Source organism: Lacerta agilis, chromosome 13 (genome assembly GCF_009819535.1).
Source record: "Lacerta agilis isolate rLacAgi1 chromosome 13, rLacAgi1.pri, whole genome shotgun sequence".
In the NCBI taxonomy this organism is placed as follows: Eukaryota; Metazoa; Chordata; class Lepidosauria; order Squamata; family Lacertidae; genus Lacerta; species Lacerta agilis.
The window spans coordinates 38,877,060-38,897,526 of NC_046324.1; the positions used below are offsets into that span (position 1 = coordinate 38,877,060).

Here is a 20,467-nt window from a genome sequence, read left to right on the forward strand (position 1 = left end):
AAGATTCCTTTTGGTTAACTTACACAGCACAATGCAAACACTTCTAATTTATTGGATTCCTAAGTACTGTAGTTCTTAGAGCTTACTTTTGGCTCATAAAGCTTTTGCATGACTTGAATGTTTTTTAAGAGGGTTGTGTGTGGGGGGGGGGAATAGCATAAGACTTGACAAGCTAAATGAATTTTAAGAATTGCAGGTGTTGCCTTGTAGATTAGAAATAGGCTACCGTTTAATAGATATGCCAGTGCAAATTTTTAATTTTTAATTTTTGGCTAGAGCTTGTTCGTTGTGTGCTGTGGTGTTAATTTAGAAGTAAAAATTCTGTAAATAGAAGCAAGTTTTAACATAAAAAGTACAGATCAATTGTTACTTTGTTCAGATATCCAAAGTACACTTTTTATTTTTATTTTATTTTAAAGTCAACTAAAATGTAAATGTTTCAACTGTCATTAGGCCTTCTATTTACAAGTGCCAGGATCGCTTTTGTAATTTGATATGTTTTATATTTATTTATTATTTTTCAGTTCACTTTTTTATTTTGAGTGGAATGCAATATTATAAAATGTATTTTTGTACTTTTCCTTTTCACCCGTTTTGCTTTCCCCCCCTTAAGCATATTGCACAATAAAACTTTTTTTTATCGTTAAAGTGTATGTGTTTTCTTAACTCAAATTTCTTTTTAAAAAGAAAAACAGTCTAAGTTATCAGGCATTTCCCCCCTCCCCAAGCTACAGATTAAGTAGCATAAAGTTCACCAACTTAGTAGGAATGCTTCAAATGACAAAATATTGTATTCAATGTTGTTATTTCTCTTTTGTTGCACATGAAGAATTAATATCTGAAATTCAGAAATTATTCTAGTATTTTAAACTTTGTAAAGACAGCAATAAAACATAACAGCAACAACCCCACTCCTAAACAATACCCCAGCCCAAGAGTATAGAACTTCCAGGTGCAGAGGCAGTCTACCACTGAAGCCACCTGCTGGTTTGGCCAGTGGACTAGGTGGGCCTTTGGTCTAATCCAGCAAAAGGGTACTTTTTATGGGGGTTTTATGCACACACAGGCTCCACAGAGACATTGAGGTACATCTGTTTATTTGTGTGTGTTTTTGCTATGGCACATCTCATGGAGGGATTCCAAACACTCCTCTCAGAAGAAAGGGGAAAACATTTACAGCATTTAAACAAGTTCTCAGCATAACATGTCTGGGGTGGGTGGGTTGTTATTGTTTGCAGTTATGTATTTTGTGTGTTTATCCTGTAAAAACTGCCACGAGACATTCATATGAAGGGCGATATATAAATTTAATAAATGACAATTTTAACAATGTTAATAAATAATAATATTTTAAGAACAATTCTTCCCTGCCTGGAGATGGAGGTGGCATCTGGGAGTGTCTTGCAAAGGAAGAGGAACAGAAGAAGGTTGGGACAGCAGGGAATGGAATGTGATGGAATCTTGCTTGCCAAAAGTGACCCAGCTGGTGGAAAGTATCTGTTGAGGGTGACAGCTGAAGAGATGAAAAATGGAGGGGGGAGAGTGGTGTAGTGGTTAGAGTGCTGGACCAGGAGGACTTGAGAGAGCAGAGTACAAATCCCCACTCGGCCATGAAGCTCACCTAGGACCATGTATGCCAGTATAGAAAAGAAGGGTTAAAAGGAACCATGGAAAGAGGATAGGAAGTCAACGAATCCCAATGTCTCAACAAATGAAACTGATTTGTAAAAATGATACATGGAAAAAATACGAGAGCGAGACATTGCACACACTTTTGAAAATCAAGAAATCTTCAATAAAATTACTTCAAAAATAAAAATAAAAATGAATGTTTTCTGATTTTTGTTGATTATTCAGAATCTTTGAAAGTGTTTTTCTTTGTTGTCTCGTTTTCGTTTAATGCTTTGTTGATGTGGAATGATACCAGAAAAGCAAATAAATAAAATATTTTTTTTTTGGGGGGGGACCCTGAATATGAAAGGAAGGAAGCTTCCCACTTTACTAGTAGAGCTGCAAGGAGACCTGCTGTGATGCCAACTGAATCGGACCTTCCTACTTTTACAGGTAAAAAGGTCGAAACAAAATTTAAAAATTTCTTCCAGTAGAAGTGTGCATGCACACGAAAGCTCATACCAATAACAAACTTAGTTGGTCTCTTAAGGTGCTACTGGAAGGATTTTTATTTTATTTTGTTTCGACTACGGCTGACCAACACGGCTACCTACCTCACCTGTAGGGAAAAAAGTGGGAGACCTACCTCACAGGGGTGTCATGGGTGGATGAAATAGGCAGAGGAAGAACTATGACACTTTTTGTCATCATCATCATCATCATGCTTTATTAAATTTGTCAGTCGGTTTCTCTTGCCCAAACATAGCTGTCAACTTTTCCCTTTTCTTGCGAGGAATCCTGTTCGGAATAAGAGAATTTCCCTTAAAAAGGGGGAAAGTTGACAGCTATGTGCCCAAGCCAACCCAAAACGACTGACAACCAAATGTAATAATAAATAATTATTATTCATTAAATTTTTATATATCACCTGCAAATCTCAGAGCAGTCCACTGCATAATAAGACGAGATGAAAAACACAGAACACCTACTAAAACGGTGCACAGAGAAATGCAACAACGAAACGAAACGATTCTGCGCGTCCTGATGCCAACGGAGCCTCGGCTGTCCTGGCACTTGCCCTTCTCAAGCATGGCTGCCTGCGCTTCCGCAGAGGAAGCGCCGAGAGGCCCACGGGGGGGCGGGGGAGGGCGAGTCAGGTGACGGGAGACAAGATGGCTGCCTTCCCCTGGTAAGGACGGAGGAGCTTCTTTTGCAGATAGTCTTGGAGAGAGAAAAGCTGGGAGGAGGAGACGGCGGCTTGCGACGGGCAGCTTCCCGCTTTAATTCCCTTTTGTCTTGCAAGGCTTTGCTGACATGTTTGGGGCGGGGTGGGTTCTTTTTGTGAGGTTTCTGGTATTTATTATTATCTTTTATAGCAGGCAGATATGGCACGCCAAGCTCTAACAAGGCTATGTGGTGCTTAGCTATTTAAGTTTTATTTTTATTTTTTTAAGTTATTACTGATGGCACGTTTGCAGCTCACTGCCTTTCAGCAACCGCTTTGCTGTCACCCCTTACGTCGCAATATATACATATATATATATAGAGAGAGAGAGAGGCGGGGGGTGGGTGGGGAGGGAGAGCCATCGTAGCGAGAGTATCGGACTAGGATCTGAGAGGCATGGACTGAAACCCTCACTCAGCTGTGAAGGTCACTGGGTACCCTTAAGCCATTCACTGTCTTTCAGCCTAGCCTACCTCGCAGGGTTGTTGTGAAGTTAAAACGGGGAGCGGCCAAAACCCATGCATGCCGTATTGAGCTCCTCGGAGGAGAGGTGAGATGTAAATGTAGTGACAAATAAAATATCAGGTGCCATTCTGGAAATCCTTAGCCATGATGAGACAGGCAGAAATCTAACGGGTGCATCTCTTGGGAATTGTAAGTGTGATGGGCCATGTATTTGGGAAAATAAGTGTTTAAAGCACAAAGAGGCTTCAACAGCAAAGTGGGTCTTGGTATCTTAAAATAAATCAACATTTATTGCAGTATATTTTTCCTTGGTGTTGGTATATATTCCTAGGCCCCAGGCTCCTCATCTCTGGGTTAGATGTTCAGGTAGTCTGATCTAGTTAGTATAAGGCAAGCTTCCTGTGTTACTTCGTTTTTCTCTGTACACAGATGCCTCTGATTTTCACATAACTTTCTTTATTTCGTAACATTGCATGTACTGCAATTTCTATTGTGACAACAGAAACACTGCACATTTGAAACAAGATGTCTTTTGGGTTCTAACTGGAAACAGAAGTTAGCTCAGGCATACTTGCAAAGTATGTGCATAATAATAATAATAATAATAATAATTTATTATTTATACCCCGCCCATCTGGCTGGGTCTCCCCGGCCACTCTGGGCGGCCTCCAACAAATATTAAAATACAATACAAAGTCACAGGTTAAAAACTTCCTAAACAGGGCTGCCTTCAGGTACTGTATTTTCTAAATGACAGGTAGTTGTTTATCTCTGACCCCTGATGGGAGGGCGTTCATGAATCATGGACAATTTGCCATACATTCCCTGAAATCTAGCATGTCAGGAAGAAGGTGCAGGCTGTTGTAAAGAGCTGCACCCACACCACAGTGCCATGAAAGTTTACTTGTCGCTGAGGTGGTAAACTTGTATAGCAGCTAAGTGCTCACTTGCTAGAACAGTTTGCTGTACAGCATACATTCCCTGCACATGGACATCTAGCATGTCAGGCAGAAGGCTAGGCTAAAGCTCTGTCTAAAGCTCTGTCTAAAGTGAGCAGTTTTACCACCTCAGAAACAACTGAGAGTACACTTATTTTAGAAGTGTGGGAAGGAGGGCAGGGAGGCACTTTGAATACTTGAAGGCAGGGATGTGGAAGCTGTTGGGTGTTGTAATCCAACAACATCTGGAGGGCCACAACTTTCTTGTTCTTGTGTTAGAGATCTGTGCATTCCTCATGTTAGTTGTTTAGCTACTTTGGAATATATGTGCAATTTCAATATACAGTGTATTTTTCTCCAGTCCACTTCCCTTTGGCATCCAGTTGGTGTCGCTGTTGATTTGTATTAGCAATCCACTGTGCTGATTCTCCTGGCCCTTCTTTATTTATTGAAGGAGAGCACAGTGGTAAGAGTACCATATATAAAATAAAGTTGAGGTCTTTGAAATTCAGATAACTTCAAGATGGCCACTCCCTTGTGCCTCTTGACTGGAATTGCATGGGCCCTGCTGTTCACACAACTGCATACATTTGCCTTATGTTTATAGATAAGTTGTGTTGAATGTAGAAGGAAGGTGCTTGGCTTGATGAATGGGCTGTCTTTGAATTGCGAAGCAAATGAGGATGTTTTCTGCCTGTTAAAGGCTTTAATTAAATTTCCCTTGCAAGTTCCCTGTGAGACAATATTCCAGGTTTTAAATATAGAGTTTGGAGGTTTTAGAAAAATTTGACTCTTCATAGAATCATGGAAATGTAAGAGTTGGAAAGGACCACTAGGGTCACCTAGTCCAACCCCCTGCAGTGCAGGAATCTTTTGCCCAACGTGGGGCTATCGATTGGGTCTATAAGGGATGGAGACCCTCCAGATGTTGCTGGACTACAACTCCCATCCTCCTGGTTTTTTGGCCGTGTTGGCTGGAGTTGATGGGAGCCGAGTCCATCAACATCTGGAACGCCACATTTTCCCTGCCCCTGGACTATGTTATAGCTAAATTGGGATTTGAACTCTGTTCCAGCATGCTATCCAGCAGGAGTGGCTAACTTTTTTTGGCACGACAACTTCATTCACTCTTGACCAATCCTCTGAGGCCTGCAGGCTGCCAGTGGGGGCATTCAATCCATGTTCTTGCACAGGCACACAGCTTCCTTTCCTTGGACATCTGATGAGTAGGTGGGGAGAGGGCGATTTTTATCCCCAGCTGAGTGCTGGGCCAAGGGAAGAGGTTCAAACTTCTCTTCCTACCCCAGCATCTTGTTCACTTTTAATTTTTTGCCCTTTAGCTGCTGTCAGAACTGGTGATGTATCATGAGACCAGAAGAATTTGCTTGCAAGCTGAACCATTATGGCCCTTTGGCAATCGCTGAGTGGTAATCGCTTTCAAAAGTGTAACATTTAACACTTGCTGACTGGCTTTTAAAATCAAGATTTAGAGTTGAGCCCAATTAAATCATTGCAGTTGTGAAACAACGCTTCCCTTCTCTCCCCTCCTCCTGTGCGTCTCCCAGATTTGCTCTGGGGAACCTGCCAACCCTCCAGAACAGTTTTGAGGGGGGCAGGGATGTAGGGGGAGGGATCAGAGGGAGGGGAAGTTCAGGTGCATCAGCGAAAGGCATTCCACAATCACAAGTACAATCCAATAAAAATACAAATGGGACGCGGGTGGCGCTGTGGTCTAAACCACTGAGCTTTGGGCTTGCTGATCGGAAGGTTGGCGGTTCGAATCCCCACGACTGGGTGAGCTCACATTGCTTGGTTCCTGCTCCTGCCAACCTAGCAGTTCGAAAGCACGTCAAAGTGCAAATAGATAAATAGGTACCACTCTGGCGGAAAGGTAAATGGCGTTTCCGTGCACTGCTCTGGTTCGCCAGAAGCAGCTTAGTCATGCTGGCCACATGACCTGGAAAAACTGTCTGCGGACAAATGCCGGCTCCCTCAGCCAGTAAAGCGAGATAAGCGCCGCAACTCCAGAGTCATTTGCGACTGGACTTAACTGTCAGGGGTCCTTACCTTTACCTTTAATAATACTAATACATAGTAATAATTGATTGTAACTTTTCAAAGCACTTCATTATCTGGTTGTAATCCTAACAACAATCAAGTAAGCTAAATCAGTACAGTCGTACCTTGGTTTTCGAACAGCTTAGTTCTCAAATGTTTTGGGCCCCAAACGCTGCAAACCCGGTAGTGACTGTTCTGGTTTGCAAACTATTTTTGGAAGCCAAACGTCCAGTGGGGCTTCTGCAGCTTCCGATTGGCTGCAGGAGCTTCCTGCAGCCAATCAGAAGCTGCGTTTGGGTTTCCGAACGTTTTGGAAATCGAACGGACTTCCGGAACGGATTTGGTTTGACTTCCACGGTATGACTGTACTATATTACACACGCACCCTGTCCCCATCCCATTCCAGATTTTGGGACTGAGGTTAAGTGGGAGTCATTTGGCTAAGGTTTTCTGGTGAGTTCATAGTACATGGAAGGTTCAGACTGAGGACTTTCTGATTCATAGCGCAGCCTCCTGGTCACTGCTACTCCAGCTTTTCAAGATACCATGTAGGTGTTTGCTAGAGTAAATGTATTTTTTGTGTGTGAATCTGGGATTGGTGCACAGGATGACCTAAGACTAGGATTCTCTTCATTTTACTGTTCACCCAGTAAAAATTAGTCCCTGCATAAGATGTCTCATACCAAGAACAAACTCAGTTGGTCTCTAAGGTGCTACTGGAAAGAATTTTCTATTTTGTTTCGACTATGGCAGACCAACACGGCTACCCACCTGTAACATCATTTAAAAGTTTTGATTGTGAACATTTGCTTTCTGCGGCTGCTGCTTTAGATTCTTCTGCGGTCCGGCAAAAAAATGCTGTTTCTGTGAAAGGGTGAAGGGAGCTCTCTCTTTACTCTCACCCAAACTCTGTGCTCTTTTAATTGTGAAAGTCCTTAGAAATGCTAATAAGCCCAAGGGGCCAGCAAAGTAGTAGAAGTGTGGGGAAAACATTGAGAATAGTGCATTCAAGTGAATATTTATGCACAGGGCAGGCAGGAAACTGGAGATTAAGAAACGTAGGGAGACAGGCATGAGCGTCCTTCACTGGGTTCCTTTTCTCCTCCTTTTACAATGTCTCATTAGGTTGTAAAGCCGTTCCTTTCAGTAGCACTGCTGGGTTGTCTGATTCAATTGGCCTTCAAAGTCGCACAGTAGGTTGGTGGCTGAGCCTTTTTCAGAATAAGTGTTGTCTTGGCTTAGAAGAGTTGTGAAAATGCAGTTGATTTGCAGGATGTGAGTGGCAGGTTATTTCCCCCCCCCCCCGTTTTTTTTTCACCTGAAGTTTATGGCAGCTAAAAAGAAGCAGCAGATTTGTAATGTGATGGCTGGCTCTTTGGTGGATTTCACAGTTGATAAGGACAACAATAGAAGGAATCTTTGCAGCTTCTTTTGTTTGATGGAAGTACTGTTTGATGCCTTAGAATGACGAGAAAAAGGTAAAAAATGACAGACAAAAGGAAGTATTCCTTTAGAAATGGAAACTAAGCAATAGAAAGGACTGTCAGTGTGTGTGCAGTGACACACAAGCACAAATGACATTATAAAATAGGAGTGGGGAACTGGATCTGGCTGGTGGGATCTGTTCAGTGCTGGAAATGCAGGTCTGATAGATGGCTGTCCAGCCTTTGCCTGAAGCCCTTCAGTGAGGGTGAGCTCACCACCCCACAGGTCATTTATTCCACTGTCAAGCTGCTATTCTCATCAATAAGTTTATTCTCATGTTCAACTGAAATCTCCCCCTCCTCCTGTAACTTGCACCCATTCAGATGGGAGTATTTGGAGGTCTTTATCATGTCACATTAGTTTGATCCTCAGTCCAAGGCAACTTTGGGTGTCTCTGTGCTGCTCTGAGCATCATCTTGTGGAAAAATGTGGCTTGTAAACACATCACATAAACTTTGCTCCTCCTCCAAAATGCTTCCACAGGGAGCTGCCAGCTGTGGGTACCATAGCTGAGTGATGTGTCCTGCTCCTTTTTTGCACAGAATGATGGAGTTAGGTCAGTGTTATAAACTGAGATACGAAAGCTAGGAGCTAAATGGCACCTTAAACTTAGGTTATGGGCGCAACAATGGAATGTCTAGGTGCATTTTTTAAAGAGGTATCACATTTTCTTGTGATTTTCTTCTCCAGAAACCGTTGCACATGAATGCTCAGTGTGTGTTTCCAAATCTCAGTTCTCTTAAGTTCTTTACGCTTTCCTCCTTCAGGCATGCTAGATCAAGAAACTACGTACGTGAATTGGAATCATGCAGGCTGGAAACCGTGTCTGTGGATTTTGGAGACTACCATCCACTCAAACCCATTACAGTAGGTTTCCTTTGCAACCTTTCAACAGTCTTACGTAGCCATGTTGATCCATTAGACCGGGGACAGACTAATGAACAGACCCTTTTTGGTTCTCATGCTGATGCTTTGGAATGGACCCATCACTATTTACTTTCTAGCACTCGATGGAAACCCTGCTTCTTTAAAGAAGCCTTTGGGGAAAGGGGAACTGTGCACCATTTGTGCAGTTTACACTGACACTGCTTCTTTAAAGAAGCCTTTGGGGAAAGGGGAACTGTGCACCATTTGTGCAGTTTACACTGACACTAGAGTATTCAATTTTCTAGTTGCGAGATGTGGATTTGATTCAGACAGCTAGGGCCCTGATTTACTTCCTTAATCCTATGTACAGTTAGACTGGGCCTAGAACCAGTTCATTTCTTCACCATTGTATTCCTAAATTGGGGTTGGCCAGCATGGTACCCTCTAGAGCTTTTGTATAACAACTCTCGTCAGTTCCTGCCAGCATGGGTAAAGGTCAGGGTTGATGGGAATTGTAGTAACTAACATCAGTACTACATGCTTGGCGTGTGTTTCCAAATCACAGTTGACTACCCCCACCTAAAGCAATGGACTTAGGCATGCAAAACTCAGTTTAGAAGATTGCAGCTTCGGCCTGCAATTCTGTATACACATACCTGGGTGCAGTTCTGTATACACATACCTGGGTGTAAGTCCTGTTGAACTCAGTGGAACTTGTTTCTGAGTTTCTTGGTACAAGATGGCAGATTACAGCTGCATTCGTATGCACACTTATCTTGGAGTAAGCCCTATTCAAATAAGCAAGGCTGAGTAAATGTGCAAAGAATTGTCTTGTTCGTATCAGGCGCTCCTTCTGACTATTATTATGTATTCCTCAGGTAATGGAATCGAAGACAAAGAAATTAGGCCGCAAAGGAAGCACTTCCTCTGTCTCCTCCTCCTCTTCCAGTTCAATGATGGATCCCCTGAGCAGCGTGTTGGACGGCACTGATCCTTTGTCATTGTTTGCTGCAACTGCAGATCCCATGCTGACTGCAACTACGGTAACATTCTTGTCGCATTGACTAGATCCTTGTGAGCCTGCCTGCCTGCAGCTCTGCTCTGTGGCCTGTAATGGAATGGTGATGGATTGAGGAAGGGCCGTAGCTCAGAGGTAGAGCATCTGCCTTGTGTACAGAAGGTTCCAGGTTCCAATTCCCGGAGTCTCCAAGCAGGGCTGGGCTGGGCTGGGCTGGGGGAAACCCCTGCCTGAATCCCTGGAGAGTCACCTGCTGGTCAGTGTAGAAAACACTCAGCTAGGTAGACCAGTGGGCTGACACAATATGAGACAGCTTCCTTTGCTATGAACCAGGGACTGGGCTTTTTCGGTGGTGGCCCTGCACTTACAGAATCTATTTCCTGTTCCTCCATCATTGTTTGTTGTAAAAAGGTTTTAGTTCATTTTTATGAAACAATATGCTTTTTATTTCAGTCTGCATTTTTAGAAAATGCTCCACTTTAGATCAGATTCTACCGTCCACCTTAGTATATATATGCATATTTGTTTAATTGATAGTGTCTTTTTTATTTCATATTTAGTTGCAAACACACACACACACACACACATGCAGTACTGCTCCTGAACCAGGTATCAAGGCGATGTACATCACAACATCAAACGCATTCAGGAGACAATTAGAAACAGACAGAGAATCACTGAGCAGAAAAAGAAATTAAGAATTTAGTAAATGCTTGAGCGAACAAAAGTATATTTAATTGCCAGCAAAAAAGCATACTGCTGGGAGAAGGTTGTTTCATAATGAGAGCTGGAAATGTCTTGAGAATGTCCTCATTCTGCTTGCCACCAGGTGGCTCAAAGCAGGCCTTGGCCACCACCAAGAGGGGTGCATTCAAAGCACTTGGTAGGCAGGAAGGTTCATCTGGCTGTTTGACCATTGCACACTGCCTTGTGTTGGTTCTCATGTCCTGAAAGGTGGCTTAAGAAATATTTTGCTAGTAGCAGATGCACAAATAATAGACTATGTTTCTGCAGGCATTGATAGGATGCGTATCATTAGTTATCCGTGTTCAGGGGTGGGAAACCTCGGACCCTGGGTGTCAGGCTGGAGGAATCCTCTCCCTCCCCCCTGATGGCACCGAGAATCAGGGAGGAAACAAGAAAGTTCTTATGATTTGTTCAGTCATCATGGTGAAAGACAAAGAAATACAATCATTCCTCCATGATGGAGTTGCTCGCATTGAGCTCCTCCTTCTCTTTCCTTCTAACAACAACACCTGCTTCTGTGGCATCCGCCTGTGGCCAACTGTGGTTGTGCCCTTTGTTCTTGCCCCGTTAATGAACGCCACGCTTTGGGAGAAGGGGGGGTCGGTTATGCTGTCCAGTGACGTGTCAGCTAGCTGCTCTGTCTCCTCCTCCTCCTTCTCCTAACACTGCATAACTCTGCTGTTATCTTCCTCAAAGCCCTGCTGTAATTCAAGATTGTCTTCCTCTTCCTTGGAAGCTGCAGGCAAAAGGGGGGGGGTCCTCCACCACTCCTCTTCAGTCTAGTCCCTGACACAGGCCCCAAACGTGGCCCTCTGGGTCTCTCCATCTGGCCTTTGGAACTCTTCCCAGGCCACACCCACTTACTGCCCCTGTTCCACACCCTGAGTCCATTTGCCTGGCTGGAATGTGTGTGCTTATCATAGAATCATAGAGTTGGAAGAGACCACAAGGGCCATCCTGTCCAACCCCCTGCCAAGCAGGTAACACCATCAAAGCATTCCTGACAGATGGCTGTCAAGCCTCCGCTTAAAGACCTCCAAAGAAGGAGACTCCTGTTAGAGATTTCAGTCACCTACGTGCAGAAAGGAAATGCAGCTGTTATCTTCAAGCAATTAGTAGTTGGCAGAAAGCCCAGATTGCTCTCTCTCTGACCATTAGCAAGCACCTGTGATTGGTCAGTGGAGTACTTAAAGAACTCAGCTTTATCTGAGAGGGTGTGGTAGGTGTTAGTGTGTGGTGTTAGGTTGATGAGAGAGAGAGAGAGACAGAGAGAGGAAAAGATTTTATGTTTTGTTTCTTTTATTTTGTAAAGTCTGTAAATAGTAACTTATGGATGCTAGTTGCTTCAATCAATAAATACTGTATATAGTTATCTAGTGAGTTGCTGAGTTCCTGCGTTGAGCTGTCTAGTCAATTTCACAACAGCCAGAAGCTTCCAGAAAAGTCTGCGTCTAACTCTGCGGTGTCCAGGAATACGTTATACTCCTGACACTAAATCTTCAAAGGTTATGATTGTCTTAAGAACTCCACCACACTGAGCCAGGATAATGTCCGTCGCTTACCTAGAGTACAAAGAGGGCTGTGCAAGTGTGTTTAAGAGACAGCCTACTGCACAAAGATAGAATTTGCATCCCTTTCTTTACCCACATTTGCCTCTGGCCCTGCCCACCACGGGCATGTCTGTAAAGTGAAGGCCACCCTTGCCCTGAAAAAATATGGGTGAGATTTATCAGTATTTTTAAATGATGAAATATGCCTTTACAACAACATACTAGAGGCCAAAGGTCTCATTTACATGGAGGATTCTGTGCCTCGCTTCTCTCTCCTCTGCAGGATAGTGCCAGAAAGAAACGGGATAAAGATGATTCCTCGGCTGTTGGCAGTGACTTTGAGCCTTGGTCGAGCAAACGGGCTGACATCCTTGCTCGGTACACAACAAACGAAAAGCTTTCCATTGTGAGTGAACGTCTGGGTTTTTTTTCAAGAGGAAAGGTGGATATGAAAGCAATAATAATAATAATATCAACAAAGTAGGTCCAGTCTTTTTGGCTGTGCAAGCACATACAGTAAATTTTGTTTCAGCATAGCAGATGTTTGTAATGTTCATTTTTAAGCCATTTGGAGAACAGCATAGTATCCTTCTGAATTGTTGTGCGTATTTATTCCTAAAGGCACTTAAAAATTAGTGCATGGGAGGGTAGGATGGGCATGGAAATAGCAGTGTAACCATGCCTACTCAGAAGGAAGCCCCATTGGATTCAGTTGGACAGTAAGTGGGTTTAGGATTGCATCCTAAAGTAGCACTATTGAACTTAGGGTTGTATCCAGTGATAGTCATATAGAGGGCAGACCCATTAAAAGGAACAGTCATGACTGAGAACTCATCCATATTTACCTTTTGCCCTAACAAAAGCCTTCATCCAGTGTGGTGCCAGTGTGGTGTACTGGTTAAGAGCGGTAGACTCGTAATCTGGTGAACCGGGTTCGCGTCTCCGCTCCTCCACATGCAGCTGCTGGGTGACCTTGGGCTAGTCACACTTCTTTGAAGTCTCTCGGCCCCACTCACCTCACAGAGTGTTTGTTGTGGGGGAGGAAGGGAGAGGAGAATGTTAGCCGTTTTGAGACTCCTTCGGGTAGTGATAAAGCGGGATATCAAATCCAAACTCTTCATGTTGTGAACTGCCCTGAGACCCACGGGTCTAGGGCATTATACATATTTAATCAATCAATCAGCTGTAACAATCAATCAACAACAATAGTAGTAATAGACTTGCGTTCACCATTGTGTGCTGCAAGTTATAGTCCGTGTTAGCCATGAGTTGAGGCTCCAGTACTTTGGCCACCTCATGAGAAGAGAAGACTCCCTAGAAAAGACCCTGATGTTGGGAAAGATGGAGGGCACAAGGAGAAGGGGACGACAGAGGATGAGATGGTTGGACAGTGTGCTCGAAGCTACTAACATGAGTTTGGCCAAACTGCGGGAGGCAGTGATAAAGTGATATCAAATCCCTTCTTCTTCTTCTTCTTCTTCTTCTTCTTCTTCTTCTTCTTCTTCTTCTTCTTCATCATCATCCCATATGCCCTGTCTTTTATCATGGTTCCCGTAAAACCACACTTTTACATCTGAAACAATGTGTTGCATGAGCTTGAGAATCTCAGAACTGTTCCTCGGGCAGGATGTTAAACACAACATCCCTCTTATCCCTGAATATTTAAAATAAAAGTTTGAAACCCTATTCTTAAGAACTCCTAACAACTTTTAATTATGGCCTATCATGGTTCACAATGTTCTGGCTTTTTTTATACCACTACACCTGTCGGCTGTTGGGAATTATTCCTTTTGAAAACAAATGTTTTCTTTCATTGCAGAACTTGTGTATGGGATCTGAAAAAGGTACGTGGTCACTTTAATATGTAGCACCGTGGAAGGGGGGAAAACGTTTTAAACATGTCACAGAATTGTTTTCTATTTTCCTACTTGCTTATAGGAATATTGAAATTGCCATGTAAATATTCCACAGTGCATGATTATGAGAAAAGCTAGAAATTAGGTGCAAATATCTAAATACAGTGGTACCTCTGGTTAAGAACTTAATTCGTTCTGGAGGTCCGTTCTTAAACTGAAACCATTCTTAACCTGAGGTACCACTTTAGCTAATGGGGCCTCCTGCTGCCGCCGTGCCGCCAGCACACAATTTCTTTTCTCATCCTGAGGTAAAGTTCTTAACTCGAGGTACTACTTCCGGGTTAGCGGAGTCTGTAACCCGAAGTGTCTGTAACCCGAGGTACCACTGTAATCTAACTGTGAAACATGACGTTTCAGTAGCCGTCGCGTAATTTAGGTTAGTGCTGTTCCAAGTGGTGGTCTGTGGGCAGCTGCAGGTCCCCAGCAACTCCACCACAGTCCAGGTTGGGTAGGATGCCCTAGGGACCAAGCATGGTGTGGTCCCTGGTATTTTGGGGCAGAAAATTGCCAGTCCATCACATCAGATAGCTTGAGAAGCACAGATTTAGGCATTATGTATCTGTTATTTACAGGTAGCGACCTGTTTGTGCGTGGGTTACATTCCAGAGCCCCACACACGACGGCGGGACCTACTTAACGCCGCCCCGTTCTTCCCCTGTTCCCCTCCCACCCTGCCTTGTTCTGCCCGTTTTTGTGACCTTTTGGTTCACATCTGTGGTTGGCTCTATTCAGAATCGCGCCCATATGGGATGCACCTAAAACTGTCACTGCCTGTGCATCAGTCCCAAATTAGCTACGAATCCCTCCTTCCCCAATTTATTCAGTGGCTTGTTTGGAAATGGTTTCATAGGGTCATAGGCTTGTAGAGTTGGAAGGGGCCACAAGGGCCATCTAGTCCAACCCCCCTGCAAAGCAGGAATCTCTTGTGCAGTGTGGGGCTCCAACCCGCAACCCTGAGATTAAGAGTCTCACGCTTTGCCGACTGAGCTCTGTTGCAGTTTAAAGCATTCCAGTATGTGATTCCCTTCAGGGAAAGCAACAACTCCTGGATCAGCAGTTTCTGAGAAGGTGCGGACGAGGCTGGAAGAGCTGGATGATCTCGAAGAGGTGAGCAAGCACTTTCATTTTCCTACATTTATACCCCACCATTCTGTTTTTTTTTAAAAAAATAAAATATTCAGGGTAGCTCACAAGAAGGAACGAAAGAGATGGATGAGAAAAAAAACAGCAAATCAGCAGTTTTCAGACTGGAAAAAACAAGGGCAAAATAAATGAAAGGATGGCAATCTAAAAATTAGTTGCTGAGATAAAAGGGTGTTTGCTTCTTGCTTTCATGCAAGAAGTGAAATGGGTAGGCAGAACTCTCTCTCAAGAGCCTATTTAAGTTCCCAGGAGCCACAACTAATCAGGTCTTGAAACCAAGCCTTATGAGGAACGGTTGAGGAACTGGGGTATGCTTAGCCTAGAGATGATTATACCGAGAGGAGATACGATAGCCACCTTCAAATGTCTGAAGGGCTGTCACATGCAAGATGGAGCAAGCTTGTTTTTTGGTGCTCCAGCAGGCAGGACCTGAGCCAATGGATTCAAATTACATGAAAGGAGACCCCGGCCAAACACCAGGAAGCACTTCATGATGGCAAGAGCTGTTCAAGTGGAACAGACTTTCTCAGAAGGTGGTGGACTCTCCTTCATTGGAAGTTTTTAAACAGAGGTTTGCCAGGAATTCTTTAGCTGTGATCCCTGCATTGCAGGGGGTTGGACTAGATGACCACTGGGGCATTTTCCAACTCTCCAGTTATGTGATTCTAAGAGCCTGTTATTGGCTGCTGCAGCTAAACAAGCCATAACTTGAGTACCCACCTGCTGTGTTTCTGATGCTGTGGGTCCCAAAGTAGGCCTTCGGGAGGTGAATTAAGTTCTTGGGCTGATTCCTATTGAAGAAGGTGATTCTTGAGATAGTTTGGTCCCAGCTACTGTTAAGGGGTGAAATGTTTAGCCCATGACTTGATGCAAGCTGTCTTGTGTATGTGCAACAGTGCTGTTTATTCTAGAAATATAGGTGCCATGGGTTTAAAGGCTCGCACTAGGTCCCACAGAATCTGGATGCTGGATCCAAGGGGTGGGGTTCTCCTGGATAGCCATAAGGGAGAAACAGATCCATTCTTTAACCATGAAATGGCTCCACTTAGCTACATGCAGCAAGAAGCAAGCCCCTCATCCTTTTTGCTGTTGGGTGGTCAAAAATTGGATTAAATGGGGGGATGTAGAAAGGGGAGGCAATGCCATTAGTCCGTAACTTTATTTAGTAAAGAAAATGTTCATTTACCGCTATATCATAAAAGTATCAAAGTAGCTTACAGAATAAAATCACGAAACATAAAACCACAGACTAATAACAGTTAAAAACAGACAAATGCATGCTATAAATTGGGTTGCCTTGGCAGCTGTGTGTGAGAGGTTTTGTCAAAGGTTTTACAGCAGAAACATGTCTAAATAAGGTGAACAAATTGACTTCGGTGTTAGCAGGTTGAATGATATGACTTTAAGACCAGGCATAGGCAAACTCGGCCCTCCAGATGTTTTGAGACCACAGTTCCTATCATCCCTGACCACTGGTCCTGTTAGCTAGGGATGATGGGAGTTGTAGTCCCAAAACATCTGGAGGGCCGAGTTTGCCTATGCCTGCTTTAAGACCCCTCCTCTGAAGCCCTTTGATTCTGTCGGTTCACTTTACTTCCAGGTCACATTTCATGATTTTCACAATATTTATTCAAAACAAGAGCAGCGGCAGAGCCCTCCAGTGGCCCAGTGCTTGATTTCTAGTTAAAATTAAAAAAAATTAAAAAGCGTAATAATATCAGTCTTCCCACACCCTACTTTCCAATGTACACCGGCTTCCTGAGAAGCACAGCATTTGATGCATTGACCCTGCAATTTGTAGCGATATAAAAACCAAGAGATTCTGCCGGAGGGTAAATCGTGCAACCCGGTGGTGCTCTTTGACTGCAGAGGATGCTGCTGGGCTGCTTCAGAGGAGAGCCAAACGCATCCAACTGCCCTTGAATTTCAATGATGGTTTTGTTATGTAATCTACCACTTGGCAGCTCTTGCAGATGCCAAAGGGAGAGGAGGAAGCTCTTGAAAAAAAAGAAGCTTTCCTTGTTTTTTATACGTTTATAAATTCACTTGTTTTGCACACTGCTTCCCTTTCCCCCCGCCCCCAGGGGTCACAAAAGGAGCTGTTAAACTTGACTCAGCAAGATTATACAAACCGGATTGAAGAACTCAATCAGTCTTTGAAGGATGCTTGGGCCTCGGATCAAAAAGTGAAAGCTCTAAAGATAGTCATACAGGTTAGCATTACATGTTGTTCGTGTTCTGCACATCGTAATGATTGGGGTTAAAGCATAGTGAAAATTGCGTGTTTAAGGTGCTGTTAACTCCGTTGGGCTCCAAAAGGATGCCTGGGAGCAGTGCTGACCCTCGGCCCTTGATCAAGATGCCTTCAATGGGCCCCTCTCTCTGAGCCAGACCCACCTCTTTCTTGATGGTGGTTACTCTGGGGCGGACCTTGGTAATATGGCTTTGGGAAGGAGGTGCGAGGCTCTGGCAGGGTCCAGAAAGGCAGCTTCCAATGTTCATAGGTAGGACAGGTCTGGAAAGTGCTTGCCCAGCTTTGGGAAGGAGAGAGAAGGACTCTAGGACCCTGTCAGAGCCCTCACGCCTCCCCCCCCCAAGCACTTACAGCAGGGGTCAGCATACTTTTTCAGCAGGGGGCCGGTCCACTGTCCCTCAGACCTTGTGGGGGACCGGACTATATTCTGGAAAAAAAATGAACAAATTCCTATGCCCCACAAATAACCCAGAGGTGCATTTTAAATAAAAGCACACATTCTACCCATGTAAAAACTAGCTGATTCCCGGACTGTCCGTGGGCTGGAATTAGAAGGCGATTGGGCCACATCCAGCCCCCAGGCCTTAGTTTGGGGACCTCTGACTTACAGGCTTTGAGAAGGTGCCCTAAACGGTGCTTGCCCAAATCCATCTCGCTCATGGGCCCCAGTTCACAGAGCCATCCTAACTTAGGCCTGCATATACACCATGCATTTTCAATGCATGCCTACTCCGAAAGAATCCTGGGAACTGCATTTTGTTACGAGTACTGGGAATCATAGCTCTGCGAGAGGTAAACTACAGTTCCCAGGATTCTTTTTTTTGGGGGGGGGAATCATGTGCTTTTAATGTCTGCTGTGTGTGCAGCTGGAGAAGGCAAAAACGAACGGAGGCTCTTGTCCCTTCTCGCTGCTCACCCGCTTGGTGAAGGCAGGTGAACAAGCAGCCACAGGAAGGAGGAGCAGCAGGGGCTGGCGCTGGGTGCCCTGCTGGTGAATGAGCCTCGGCAGATGCACAACGTTGCTAATTTGTGATGCCAGCCTCTGGGTGGCTACCAGCTGACCTGCCCGGCTCCCTTCCACCTGCCTGCTGGTTGTTTGCCTCTTTTACTCTCCCCTCCTCTGCCTGTTGCACCTTCTAGGGCAGGAGGCAGAGTGGAATTGAAAGGGCCTCTTAAGCTATGCAGAAGTGGGCAGGAGAAGGAATGCTTGGAAAGGCAGTCGTTCCAATTTTTGTTTAATTCTTCGTCCCTGGTTGTTGCAGCGGGAGGGTGGCCTGAGCAGGATCTTTGGGTGTGCTTGCTTTTAGTTCCATGGGGGTGCAGAGGTGGCCAACTGTTGTGAAAACCTGGAGGGGCCTGGTCCCTCTGTTTTAATTATGATTGCTTATCCTTTAGGGAGAAATGACACCTGGTATATCTATATATCTATATCTGGAGTATATTATGGATGAATTGTAGCTCGGGGCAGAGCACCTGCTGTGTATGCAGATTGTCCCAGTTTAAATCCCTGGCGTCTCAAGGTAGGGCTAGGGGTGTCCCCTGTCTGTAACCTGCTCCCAGTTGGTGTTGACAGCACTGATCTAGATGGACCAGGGATGCAGGTGGCGCTGTGGTCTTGCTTGCCGATCAGAAGGTCAGCAGTTTGAATCCGGGTGAGCTCCAGTTGTTCTGTCCCAGCTCCTGCCAACCTAGCAGTTTGAAAGCACACCAGTGCAAGTAGATAAATAGGTACTGCTGTGGCAGGAAGGTAAAGGGTGTTTTCGTGTGCTCTGGTTTCCGTGATGGTGTTCCGCTGTGCCAGAAGCGGTTTAGTCATGTTGTCCACATGACCCAGAAAGCTGTCGGCGGACAAAAGCGAGATGAGCTCTGCAACCCCATAGTTGCCTTTGACTGGTCTTAACCATCCAAGGGTCCTTTATCTTTACCTTACCTAGATGGACCAGTGCTCTTACTCTATATAAAGGCAGCTTCCAATGTTCATAGGTAAAACAAGCAGTACCAGTAACAGGGCCTTTTTCGTAGTAACGCCAACTTGTACAGCTAGCTCCCTGAAGCCTCCTAAGGCTTAAAGAGAGTTAGTAAAACACTATGTTTTGGGCAGCCTTTTGCTGTTTGATTTTCAGAATGATCATTGGAAGCAGCCTTAGACTACTAGATCATATATTTTCCCCATGTAGCTCAGTAGAGTCTACTCTGACTGGCAGCGCCTCTTTCAGAGCTAAAGTATAGGCCTTTCCAGGGATTGAACCTGGTAACTTCTGCATACAAAACCATGTATCGCTGTGCTGTAGCCTCTCCCTTAGTCACATGCTGTTTTGAATCCCATTTTTGGCACTTCAAAATTATTTCCTAGTGTAGATATTTTCTTTACTACATGAACTTAGTCATCTCTTCTTGCTCTTTTCCCTCCTTAGTGTTCTAAGCTTCTTTCAGACACAACGGTGATTCAGTTTTATCCAAGCAAATTCGTCTTAATAACAGACATACTTGACACATTTGGTAAGTGCAGACATCTCAAATGTCTCTCCTTTTTCAGGTTGAAATTTTGTAAGTACAAACTTGGAAGACAACAAAAATTTTGCACTGGTTTGTGGCTCCTTGAAGGTTGCCTGTGAAATAATTCGGCTCTTCTGCTGCATCAAAGCTGCAAGGACCTGCCTTGTTTGTGGCATCATCTTCTTTGAAATGCATTTTGTGGTGGGTTTTCCTGCCCCTCCCTCCTGCACACCGGACATTTCCCTTTCAAAGGTCTTGACCGACTGAAACTTGCTCACTCCCGTGAAATGTCTTTGTTCAGATAGATAAAAGAGAGTACCAGATGTTCTTTCCTGGACTCAACAAACGTGACCTGAGCAACATGATCTGCCTTGGAACCTCTCATCATAGTTTTTGTGGATCCAAGCCAAATGTAGCATTAGCACAACATCTGCAGATGTCTTGAGCCTAATTTCAAGGTGTTTCATCCCATGCCCGGCTGCAGCCTTGGGTACCTGACACCAATCATACTGTTGTAAACAAAATCTGCCCTTATTCCCTTATGGGGTACACAGGAGCCCTTATAGAGTCCTTTGTAGGTTCTCCATCGGTAGGAGAAAACAACAGAGGCCAACCAGAGAATATTGAGAAGCAAAGCAGCTAGTAAGCCTGATCTTTATTCAAGCTGCTGCAACAGGGTGCTCCCCTCACATGC

General features: G+C 44.4%; 1 protein-coding gene across 2 annotated transcripts in view; it reads left to right on the forward strand.

Annotated features, from left to right (window-relative positions):
* Window positions 1-2,760: 2,760 nt before the first annotated feature.
* VPS35L (VPS35 endosomal protein sorting factor like) overlaps window positions 2,761-20,467 on the forward strand; it is a 77,246-nt gene continuing 59,539 nt past the window's right edge. The window contains exons 1-8 of one of the 2 annotated variants that reach the window (XM_033167627.1): window positions 2,761-2,800; window positions 8,550-8,649; window positions 9,528-9,692; window positions 12,248-12,370; window positions 13,784-13,808; window positions 14,911-14,987; window positions 17,108-17,236; window positions 19,692-19,776. In XM_033167627.1, the coding sequence (XP_033023518.1) occupies window positions 2,784-2,800; window positions 8,550-8,649; window positions 9,528-9,692; window positions 12,248-12,370; window positions 13,784-13,808; window positions 14,911-14,987; window positions 17,108-17,236; window positions 19,692-19,776 (721 nt within the window). In that variant the 5' untranslated portion in view covers window positions 2,761-2,783. Of the gene's footprint in view, window positions 2,801-2,910; window positions 2,940-8,549; window positions 8,650-9,527; window positions 9,693-12,247; window positions 12,371-13,783; window positions 13,809-14,910; window positions 14,988-17,107; window positions 17,237-19,691; window positions 19,777-20,467 lie in introns of those variants that run through there. The other variant, XM_033167628.1, reaches the window with a different exon arrangement.